This window comes from Nipponia nippon, unplaced genomic scaffold (assembly GCF_047370975.1).
Source record: "Nipponia nippon isolate SJK-2023a ecotype South Korea unplaced genomic scaffold, ASM4737097v1 scaffold_3, whole genome shotgun sequence".
NCBI classification, from domain to species: Eukaryota; Metazoa; Chordata; class Aves; order Pelecaniformes; family Threskiornithidae; genus Nipponia; species Nipponia nippon.
The window spans coordinates 100,362,500-100,374,504 of NW_028262347.1; the positions used below are offsets into that span (position 1 = coordinate 100,362,500).

At 37.4% G+C, this 12,005-nt stretch overlaps 1 protein-coding gene across 7 annotated transcripts in view; it reads left to right on the top strand.

Annotated features, from left to right (window-relative positions):
• The window catches only part of DLG5 (discs large MAGUK scaffold protein 5), a 111,457-nt gene that overhangs the window by 34,571 nt on the left and 64,881 nt on the right, over positions 1–12,005 (top strand). For 5 of the 7 annotated variants that reach the window (XR_015706748.1, XM_087767044.1, XM_087767043.1 and 2 more), the window contains exon 2: positions 7,236–7,304. The exons of the other annotated variants lie outside the window; for them this stretch is intronic. Coding sequence is in view for 4 of the 5 variants with exons in the window: in XM_087767044.1 (XP_087623170.1) it covers positions 7,236–7,304 (69 nt within the window). In the remaining variant the exon portion in view is untranslated. The remainder of the gene's footprint in view (positions 1–7,235; positions 7,305–12,005) is intronic. 7 annotated transcript variants of the gene reach the window in all.

Here is a 12,005-nt window from a genome sequence, read left to right on the forward strand (position 1 = left end):
AAATTAGTCATTTTATAAATTGCGAAGAAAGAAATGAAAGATTGGAAGGTAGCACAGGGCATTGTTTCTAGCTGACCTGCTGTACTTGGGTGTGGTTTTGTTCATTTTTTAAGCAGTCATAAGTTTTTGTACCTCTTTGCTTCCAGTTACTAGTTGGTAATAGCTTCTATCCTGCTAATAAAACTTAATGGTAATTTGGCTCTTAAAAATTGCTTCTGTCTCACCTCTTTAAGGCATTATAGAGCATCATGGCCACGGGAAGACAGCTTGAATGCTGTCAGCTGAAGCACTGTCATCATATGTGTTTTGTGAATCAAGCTATGCAAATTCAGATCTGTAAAGATTTTTAATCTTTTCTGTGCTTCTTTATGTGAAAAGAGGATGATTTCACCCGATGCTCAGAATGCAGTAAACAAAAACAAAGAATGTTAATAAAGTACGTGGACAGCAGCAAGTGTATCCTAATGATAAAGTGATAATGTAGAAAAATGAGCTACCTTGTTTTCTTGTCTCTTACTCTTTCCTCTTATCTTTCTCACTGCCACTCTTCCGCTTGTTTTATTGAAGGCACCGCTGTCTGCTTCCTTTCATAATTCACATTGTAGTAAGATGCACAACAATGGTCCAGTGACTTAGATTTCTCTTAAAGATAGGTTGTGAATTCTTTTCAGTGTAACTCACTGTATTGCTTCCTGGCTAAAGAAAAAAGTATCTGTAGCAATGAGTGTAGATGTTGCTAGAGAGGGTACACTTAGGAATGCATATTTAGAAATATCAGTCTGGGGTTTTTTTCTACTATGCAGTGTTTTGAACAGATGTTGCTAAGAAAATAGGAATTTTACAGGTATTTATGTCTTGTGTTGTTTTTAACAGCTGAAGATCAAATGCTGTACTTGATTTGTATGACTGACAACTAGGAACTTAAGCATCTGAACTCTGGGCTTCTTTACTGATGTCTCTGGCAGGTTACTTAACTTTTCTGAATCTAAACCTACACAGAAATTGTCAAATTAAATCAGAATCAGCCTGACTTGTTATTCTGTCACCAGTGCTGGTTTTCACTAAATGTTACAGAGAAAGGTGCCAAAGTCCTTGTTCGTGTATGAAGTGTTCTGTCCTTAAGAGTTTATTCTTAATCACTTAGAATGGAAAGATGGCTTAAGCACTAAAGTATCTATCTTTTCCAAACCCACACTTTTAATATTAATATCTTAATATTTCATAAATAGGTTGTTGTAAAAAGTTTTCTCCATTTTAAAAGGAAAATAAACTTTTTGACCCTCACTGTTGCTGTGAAACTGTTATAGACTGAGGCATTTGGGAAGTAGAAATTGTAAATTTTTAGCTGCTTGATTATTTAAAAGGCTATTTAATGTTAATTTCGTTTTCATGGCGTCCTAAAAATAAGGGATTTTATGATGCAGAGCACAGTATTAAGGACCTGTGGGTGTGCGGAATAAGTAGTAAAGCCATGTTTAAAAGCAGATGGGGGAAGAGACAGCAAAGTTTTGCTGATATGACCTCTGCTACTGTTTTACCTTTGCTGCTGAGTTTGTACCTTTGTTCTTGGAGTTACTCATATCCTTAAAGGTAAATGAATGTGAAACATCTGAAATAAATATGACATGGATGGAAGCAAATACCTAATTGAAGGTTTTGTGTGAAGTCAGAATTTAGTGTCTGAACATCACACAACTTGCAAGAAATGACTGTGTCATATGGTTTCTGGTAAACCTGGCTGCACAGGCTGCCAAGAAAATAATAGCCTCAGAGATAGAGCATGGCAGATCCTTGTGATCTTAAGCTCCTTGGGCAGTTTTGTTTGTTGTAAAGGCAATGGGCACATTGTAATCTGGGTCACTTCCAGTTTTAATAAAACTTTTTTGCTCCCCCACAGCAAGTAGGAGTCCTGCCAAAGTCAGTTTGGTTTGGTGCACGGAGATGCGGATAAACAAATGTTTGTCGTGCTTGCCCCCTCATCTGGTGCGTTGGACCTCCATCAGAAAAATCATTTGCTGACAAGAAGTTGAATTAGCTGGCAGTCACTGTGCTGGGAAGGGAGGAGGGAGGAAGAGCAGAGTTTAATTAACAATGGAAATTCACAGCAGGGAAGCATGGAGAGTTGTCATCCTGAAAAGCAGAGGTGTAGCAAAAGAAATTCGTGCTGGCAAAGTGCTCCTTCTAGGCTCAGTTCTACAATGAGCTAAGTGTTCCTAGTTAGGAAACATGCTTAATTTAGGAGTCATCTATACTGCAGATCATAATGCAATCCTTAAAGATGGGTGACGTGCCAAGAGCTGTGCAGCTAAGACCAGGGCACTCCCCATCTTGTGGGATGAAACACCTAATGCTCCTTGAATTAAACCCTGGTTCTTCACACATAGAAGTTCAGTATACCTGCCTCTTTGGCCCTGTGCTGAAGGTGTGTATTTGAGGGAGTAATTATTCTTATACCTACACAGTCATTTAGTTAATATAGCAAATTTTGGAAGATGAAATAACCTTCTTTCAGTTGAATTAGAAATATAATTTTGTAAATATTTGGGAGTAAAATATATATTTTGGAAAAAAAAAAATAATGAATTGAAAGCATATGTGCAATAAATTTTGGAAAGCTGAGTCCCTGTATCTTATTTTGCCACTGCAGTCCCCTTGCGTGTACTGTGCTTTAGAGCCCTGAGCAGAGCCTGTGTATATATGCGTATGGATGAGGATGAGAAGGTTCTACGCAGCCATGGCAATCCTGACATTCAGCTTATCTCTGCATAATGAAACTGGAACACAGTGTGTTTTTCTAAGAAGTAATTCAATAATGTAGCATTTAGTCCTAGCAGAAATTTTACTTGATCCTTTGTGCTGCTTTCTTACAGAAGGTACCAAGTGCAAGCTTGTTTTAGAGGCTTTACTTTGAGATTAGCTGGCTTGTCTTTTTATAGTCTCTCCTTAAAGTACAGGTGATGCCCAGTGTTACGTGGTGTTTTACAGTTCAAAAGTTAGAAAGACAGAAGAGAGAACATTCTGTTTTAATTTTGTGCTAATAATTTAATTCCATCAGTCTAGATTTGGCATTGCTAATGAGGAAATTGCTTGGTTAGACAGTTGGTGTCTTCTTAGGACATGTAACTTTTTTTTCATTTTCTTTTTTTATTTTTTCCCCTTCTTTCCTCTCCACCATCATTGCCTTTCTTAACAAGGAAAATATATATCACTGTTTCTTTGTGGACATTGTGCAAAAGATGGAGGCAAACCAGAATCCAGTTCCTCTGCTGTCCCTAGAGGTGACTTCAACAGTTAAGCAACTAGTTCCTTTCCTGAACTTGCAAGTTTTGAAGTGGCCTTCCTGTCATCTGACTAATAAAGACAGTAATAACTTAAGGAAATTTGACTTGCTCTAATTGTTGAAAATAGAAGGAAATGGGATTCTTAAGATTCTCAAGTATATACTGTAGTAGTTTGTAAATCTCTCTGTTCTGCCAAAGCTGTTAAATACAGCCAGGAACCGATCCAAAGCTTAAATCTGGATGAGCAAAAAGAAGTGCCCCAAAAGCAAGACTGCCATGCAAAGACAGGATGTTTATGCTCTTTTTCCTCTCTGTATGAATGTGAGGTCACTTTTTTTTTGTAATTAAGTATGAGTAGTATCTACTGTGTTTCTCAGAATCCTGTCATTTCAAGTTGTAATTTTGAACTTAAAGAATATGTCAGCAATTGTTGTGAGTCAGTGAATGGAAATTGAATGTAGCAAGTTTTTGTACTGAGGGACTTTGGCACGTGAGGTGAATACTAGTGGAAAAATATAATAGACAAATATTTGGAAAATTATGGTGAAAGGCATGTGAATCCCTAGGTGTGAAGCACTTTCAACATTAACCTGAAAAACTAGTCATGGCTTCTTGTTGGGTTTAGGGTTCTGATCTTATTTTTTGTGTAATTTGGCAAGATGGACAGTCAGAAAGTTTTAAGAATTTGAAATAAAGTGGAAAATTGCTTAGCAAGGTGTGTGGGGGAATGGTTTTGCAACGAATTTCTTAAAATACCGTGGTTATGTAGCTCATGAATAAACAGGGTGTTCTAGTGCCTTTGGTTATCGTAACTAGATTGTGCCTTTTTCTTTGCCTTTTTGCCTGTATGTGAACTCCTGTTGGGATGATTGAGTGTTTTCATTTATGTGAGGAGGTGTCCTATAGGGTGGGGGAATGCTGTCTTGGAGCATTTTCAAGTACTACTGAGGTATTGCTAGTTTGATCCAGCAGAATACGTCAAGTATGATGCAACCCCAGGGAGCTGGGGTTGTTTAGCCTGGAGAAAAGGAGGCAGAGGGGAGACCTTATTGCTCTCTACAACTACCTGAAAGGAGGTTGTAGTGAGGTGGGGGTCGGTCTCTTCTGCCAAGTAACAAGCAATAGGATGAGAGGAAACAGCCTCAAGTTGTGCCAGGAGAGGTTTAGGTTGGATACTAGGAAAAACTTCTTCACTGAAAGGGTAGTCAGGCATTGGAACAGGCTGTCCAGGGAGGTGGTTGAGTCCCCATCCCTGTACGTATTTAAAAGACGGGTAGATGTGACACTCGGGGACATGGTTTAGTGGTGGACTTGGCAGTGCTAGGTTAATGGTTGAACTTAATGGTCTTAAGGGTCTTTTCCAACCTAAATGATTCTATGATTCTGTGATACTTTAGCCTGAATTGAATACATGGATGTGTGTCAGTTCAGTACCTAAAAAAGAATATTAATATTGTGAAAGCCATGTAGAGTCCTCTGGTTGTTGTTTCTGATGCTTACTGATACTGCTTCTGATGACAAAAGTGGCTTGTGTTACAGCTAAGGGACTCATATCCTGTGTAGTTTAAAAACAAACCAAAACCAAACATACCCACAAACAGCCTTGGAAGCCGAACAAATGCCACTAGATTTTTATTTTTTTTGTTTTTTGTTAGAAGTGAGGAGTTATGAATGGGTCAGATGATTCCTCCCCTCTTCACAATTGTACATTTTCTTGTGATAACATGCCATGCATACTGGATCTTGCATTTGCAAATCGGAGCTAGTGTTTTAAGAACATCGCTAGGGAGAGTCATATGTCTCCATTGATGAAGTCAGCTTCACAAAACTTTTCTATCCATTCCAGAGAGCAGAATTTAACTCATTTTAAGACCTGGCTCTGGCTTGTAACACAGGAAGAGAAGACAGAGAGGATCAGTGCTTCTTGAAGATAAATAAAAGCAAGATCAGCTAAGATGACGAGATTTTGAGTCTTTTCTTTCTCCACTCTTAAAAAGAACTGAAAGCAGCTAACAATCAGTAAAAATTTGTTTAGGTATGGGACCCCTATGCAATCTTTTAGAGGAACTTGGCAATTTTGCCTCAAATTGCCACGTATAATGAAGTTTCACTTCATGGCACAAGATTTTATTGTGCTTGAGTCCCATGCAGTTTTAATACAATCTTGGTGCACATTGTCATAAAGATGTCCTACTTTGTTTAATATATTGCTCTACTTTTTTCAGCTTCCCCTGTGATTCTAATCCTTCTAGTCCAGACTACAAGAAAATACTGTGAGTCATATGAGTTTAGAATATGCAAAGAGGATGATTTTAATTAATGCAGAAATTATTTTGCTTTTAATAAGCTTTAATGAAATAGGAACACAGCTTAAATTCTTATGTGAAAATGTTTGAAATGGAAGCAAAAATATGCAGCAGTTTTTTTTTTCTGAAGCCAGTGCATCAGTGACATGCTTGTCATGTGTTTTATTTAAAAATCAGAACAAAACAAAAAACTTACATCCCATACAATCAACTAGAATTATTTGTAACCATTATATTCTGAATAATTTTTCACAGGGATTTGTCAGGTTCAACAGTGTACTTCAAGATTCAGTTCCTTTCCTGGTACTTAGTTTCTGCGGTGTCTGCTAATAAAACTGGAGGATTTGCTTGGAGGGAGTTTTCCTTACATTCAAATGCTTGTTTAAGTTTGCTTTTGCCTAGACATCACTCCTTGTATCAAATGTAGGAGCCTCATTCTTTGTCAAGATAAACAAACACATCCCATTAAAGCCGGGGTCCGTGTCACTTTTACTAGCTGAAGATCAGGCCCTAAGTGTGTTTGCTTTTTTTTTAATTCACTTTGCTGATATTGCTTGTGTTGTTAGTAAACTTACTTTATCACATCTTGTCTTTCCTTCATCTAACACTGTGGTAGTTACAGATGTCATGTCTTTTCCTAGTAAGAAGCAGAGGAGATGAGCAAAAACTAGGATTTCTTTCTTATTTTCTAGCCTGTCCTTTCTTTAATCTATTTCAAAGGTAGATCCATGCATTTAATCTCATGCTGTTTCTCAGCTTTTATTTCTTAATTTCAAAGAGACTGGAAGAAACAAATATTGAAACATAAGAAGGAGGACTATAGGAAAGGCAGCTCCTAAAAGTATTGAAACTGTCTTTGAGCTTGGCTGTTGTGAAGCGGGGTCTCGCATCCTGGCTAGTCCTGAAAATGGACCAGATTTCAAATGGCTTTTGCACATAATTGCTCCCAGTCTTTACTGTGACATGTTTATCCTGTTTGTGAGGGATGGTGGAGCTGTTTAGTTTGTAAGGTTTTGAAGCAGGACTTGTTTTTCTAGTTCTACTTCTAAAATAACTAAAACAAAAGGCGCCTCTGTCTATTGATCTATTAATAAGTGAAAAAACGTGCTGTCGCTATCGTCAGTAACAGCAGATGGTTTTGTAGGTCCTTGCTTTTAAGGTCGGATATTGAAAGTTGCAAATGGATGCAAGCAAAATTTATTTACCAGTGAAATGAAATTTCTAAGTCTGAAGGAAGTTTGAGGATAAACATACATATCAGTTACGCAATGAAATAGGAGCTGGTACATGTAAAAGATAAGAAACCAAAATAGATTCTGACTGTGGTCACAGGTATCACTCATCAGCTTCATAATGTAGAGATGAAACTCTTATTTTCAGTGTATCTGAAATAAGCATTGTATCATTTCAGTATTTTACTGAACTCGTTTTTACCATTTCATCCAAAATGATTTCCCACTCGGCGCACAGTGTGATGTTCATTTACAAATTATAGTTTTCCTATTAGATTTTTATGCATTAGTGACGTGTTGTCTTTAATTTAGTGTGTTTGGCATCTATAGTATCAAGAAAATGAATGGTCAGCTTGATTTGGGGAGAGGAAAAGAAAAAAAAAAAAGTAATGCCGTCTTTATTTTTCTAATTTTAGGGTCTACTTACAGTGTGCTGTCCATAATGCCTTCTGATTCTGAAAGCAGCAGTTCTCTGAGTAGCATTGGTGAGTAAAGTATTAATCTGACAACTTGATGAGTGTGTCTTTTCGGAGCTGGGAGTACAAGTTTTTAAGGTTGCCTGTGGGCAGGGTAGAGAGATTCCAGTCATAAAATCAAAGAAGTTGAACTATATGATGCAACCATGCATCTTCACCAGGAAAAAGTATACACATTTTGTGTAGCGCAAGTTAAGCCTTTTCATGGCTGTATGCAGTTGTTGCCAATAAAATCTGTTACATTTGGATACATTTGGATAAGCTCTGAGCTACTTAATAAAATGATGTAAAAATGGCAAGGTTTGGCTTATACAAGTCTGTGCGTATAAAAATATAGCTAGGCATGTATATATGTGTATGTATATGTTTATGTAGATGTGAAAATTGTAGTCAGAGTCAAAAACATCATAGAAATTAAAAATATTATTAGCCAAGGTCATAGCCTTTTAAACTTGCGGAAATGGCTGCAAGCTTTAACCCTTTTTTCCCTGCATGGAATGAATTGCTTCATTTTCTCAGTTTTTAACATCATTGGGAAGACATAATAATAATAATAATAAAAAAAACTAGAGGAAAAAGAAATGTGGACAAAAGACCTCTAAAAACAAGATGATCTTGGAATAGCCGTATTAGCTGTCAGTTTCCCACTTCTTTACTTACACAAATACTTTCATTGTGAAATCTATGTAAAAGTCACTTGTCTTGGATCGGGAATGTAGGCTCTTGTATATTTAAAGTTCCAATGTTGTATCAGGCATCTGTAGACTTCCATGGCAGCACTAGGCAAGTCAGTTGTCTGTTTAAGGATGTGGGTAGACATCTGTTGCAGTCATTGAGTTGAACTTTTAACTCCAGCATGTAGGAACAAGATTTTAGGGTTGAATGAACTATTTGGTGAAAATACGGGAAGCTGTGACATGTTGGTTTGATTTTTATCAAGATCACACTTGTATGCTATTACGTGAAGGAATGGTATGATTCAATTTGCTATGAATAAATTGGGGCTGGAAATAGGAAGAAAAAAGTTTCTAAATTTTTAGGACAACCAGACTCGGAAAAAGGAGCCTTCCAAAGAAGGAGGTTTTTCTAAGGTGAAATCCAGTAAGTTTGTGGAATAATTGGATGAAGTGATGCCTGAGATAGAAGATGCAGGTAGTCCTTTCTAGTCCCATGTTCCTGATTTGAAAAAGGAAAGATACACTTAACCCCCCCCCCTTTTTTTTTTAATTTTTGTAACTTTGTGATTGCACAAACTCAATTCTTTTTACCTGACCTTTTATAATTTTGGAAGTAAAGGTAGGTAGATGAACAGCTAGTGTTTGCCATCACGAGAGAACTTTTGCTTTAACAGTGACCGCTTGCAAGCTATAGATACCTGGCCTCTATTTTCTATTTTATTAATTTTCTGTGCCATAGTACCTTACAGGATTCCTGTTTCTAAACACTTATTTAGAATTTGGCATGTTACTTCTGAGACACCCATTATTCCCATATATAAGTCAGAACCAAATTCTTTCTGAACTATGTTTTGTTCATGTTTTAAAATATTGAAGTTCATACTGAATCCTGATCTGTGTATTTTACCTAAAGGGCTGTCCTTGGAAGTGTTTTATGCCTTTGGTGTGTGCAGTGATTAAAGTTGTTAATAAGCTAAAAATAAAGTGACCTGCTATTAAAACTTGTGATCTAGTATTCTCCATAGTTTTGTTTTATTCAAATGATTAAAGTGAGCTAGGTGTTTAATATTTAGTATGTTAACAGCCAAGGGAATTCTTTGTTTGAAGCTGGCATGTTTGTTTTATAGTCTGGTTATAGACTTGTTGTTCACGCATATAATTTTTTCCCCCAATCATTTTCTTTCCCTCACATCTTGTTTGGCAAGAGATAATATTTTTAATGTGATCTAATATCAATAGCAAAATTTCTTTGCTTAATAACCAATATATCTTAATAGACATGTTTGCAAGCCACTTCAAAGCTGTAATCCTATTATTTTAATACTGACTGATTTGTTGAATGACAAACCATCATAACTGAAGCTGTTTGCATGCCAGCTCCCCAAAGGCTTCATATGACTTCTTTGAATGGAATCCCAACAAATACTGAGTTGCTGTAGTGTTTCAGGAATTTTACATACATCTTCCCCTGCCCTGTCCCCATCTCACTGGAATACGTTTTCACAAGAGTAGTTCTGTGCAGCGGAAATTATAAGTTTTGCTGTGAAATGAATGTGTCAAGGAAAAAAGGTTAATAGCTCATGGTTCAATTTGATATTGACAGTTATATGTGCACACACATGCATGTAAAGGAATATTTTCATTTCTCCACTCACATGTGCCTTTCTCATGGGGCAGAAAAGGGATCTGTTTTATTATTCCTGAGATCAAAACACTGGTTTTCATTAATTTTTATTTCTGGTCTGCCTTGCTTCTGTTTTTCAAGCAGCTCAGAAACACATTTATACATTTGACATTTCAGAATAAATGAGAAAGGTATTGGGGCCACTAATTACGCCCAGATAAAGACGCAGAGAGTGAATCTTAGCATCTTCTAATTAGGAGAGATAATACAATCTTTCACATGTAGTCTTTGGACTCCATAGTTCATAAAAGTAACTAGAGAAGGGTATGTCCATGTGCTTCATCTTTTCTTTCCAGCCTTAATCACCGTAGCTATTGTTGGAGGTGGTTTCTGCTGCCAGCATTCTTAATTAAATGATCTTTTTCTGAAATACTTCCAAGTAAGCCAGGATGTTGTGAAATTGAGATGATTCTATATGTTTTACAGCTACCCTGGGTTTCAGAGTTAATTTAAGAAGGTGATGTATGTAACAATGGGCTTATTTTCCAGAAAAAGACCCTGATCTCAGAACTAAGTTTAAATAGTACTAGGACAACTTTTCTTAAAAGGTAGTTCTAAGAAAACATGGTCTCGGTCTCGGTGAAATAAATGAAACGTGGTGTTAGGATTTAGGAAGGAAGCAGGAAAGATGAGACAACATCGTTTCATCGCTGTATAAACCCATGGTGTGCCCACGTCTTGGGTATATTTGCAGTTCTGATTCTCCCATTGAAAGCGAAGAGGGCAGCAAGCACAGAGAGCAGCAGCATGGATGAACAGTTACGGAGCAGCTTCTGTATGGGGAATAACTGGATACGCTGGGGTTCTCTCAGTCTTCAGTAATGTCATAGTCCTAATACAAGAGGAGAGCAAGGAGTGATGTAACTTGTATATAAGGTGACTCAGAGTAGATGGGCTTGCAGGGCATGAGGGATGCAGAAAGAATGAACTCCCAGCCTCATGTGCATGTGGTAGAATAAGCAGTTGAGTAGAAGCCAGTTTTCTCACCTTTGTAGCAGCAGGGTAGCAGCTTTGGAGATGAAACTACTCTTCATAGGTTTATCTGCCTTGACCATAGCTGTATCTGCCTTTTTTCTTTTGTATCTGTACATAAATAAAAATACAGAGCGACAGATCACTGCTCTTTATAGGTTTTTCTTGTGTATTTTCCTCATCATTCAAAATTGGTTTAGTTGACAATATTTTCTTTTTTCCCTCGTGCTTCCTTCCTTTTCTTTCCCATGTATTAATAAAATTCATGCTGTGCATGTAAAATAGGTAGTTTTGATGGAACTGAGGGCAAATATTTACTGTTAATTTCCAAAAGAGGTACGATATAAACTGCTGTAGTCCCTGCATCCCACCATTGTGCTCCAGCCCCACCTTCTTCCCCCCAAAGGAACAAATACTCATTAAATTGTCATGCTGTCTCTGTATTTCCTTTCTCTTTGCTCTTGGCTAATCACAAAGATTTTTGTGTGTAAATAGATCCTTCATCTGCCCACTCTCTGTGCTCGGCGGACTCTCTGAATGAAGCTACAATCCTGCATTTCTGACATCAGAATAATTATTTATGGAGATTCAGTGCCTGGCGTGCCAAGCACGGAACAACAGTGTCACTTGGGAATTGGATAGAAACCAGTAACAGTGCTATACGTGACAGTCGCTGGCTAGTCTCCCACTTGACCGGTCATGATAACGGAGAGGAAGAGAACATGGAATAAAGACCCCCTTTTTAAAAAAAGCAAAAAAGCACCAGTTTGTGTAGTGCACTCAGTCTTTTGACATTTATAATTTTGAAGATAAATGGTCAGCAACAACGGAATTGAACTTCAGTGACATGTTCCTGGACAAATGGCTCTAGGTGGTGCTGCTTGAACAGGGGGTTGGACCAGATGTTCTTTCTGTATTCGAGCAGATAATTTTCTGGACCTGTAAGGAAAGATGGAAGGCCTGTATTCTGAAAGATTATCTGTAGATGATAAAATATGAGCCAAATATCACCCTACTTATATGATACTTCAGCCTGAAATCATCAAATTTGTTTCCTATGGGAACTAGTAACACAGTGTCCTTATTAATTTCTGTGCATCTCTTGATTATCTATTCTTACTTCCAATTTCCATATTTCTTTATTTTTTACTTACCTTGCTCTTTTTTTCCCCTGAAATCGGGCTCCTTTCTTGCTTTTTACAATAGCCAGGTAAGTTCTTGTTCTGGCCCATGTCGCCTAAAAAAAGCCTCTCTGAATTGACTTAAAGGGTATGTTTCAAGACTTTTGATACTCAGTACTACTTTTACAGCCTCCAGTAACACATTACTGATCAGAGCAATATGATGCCATGACAAGATCATAGTTTCTGGTATCGA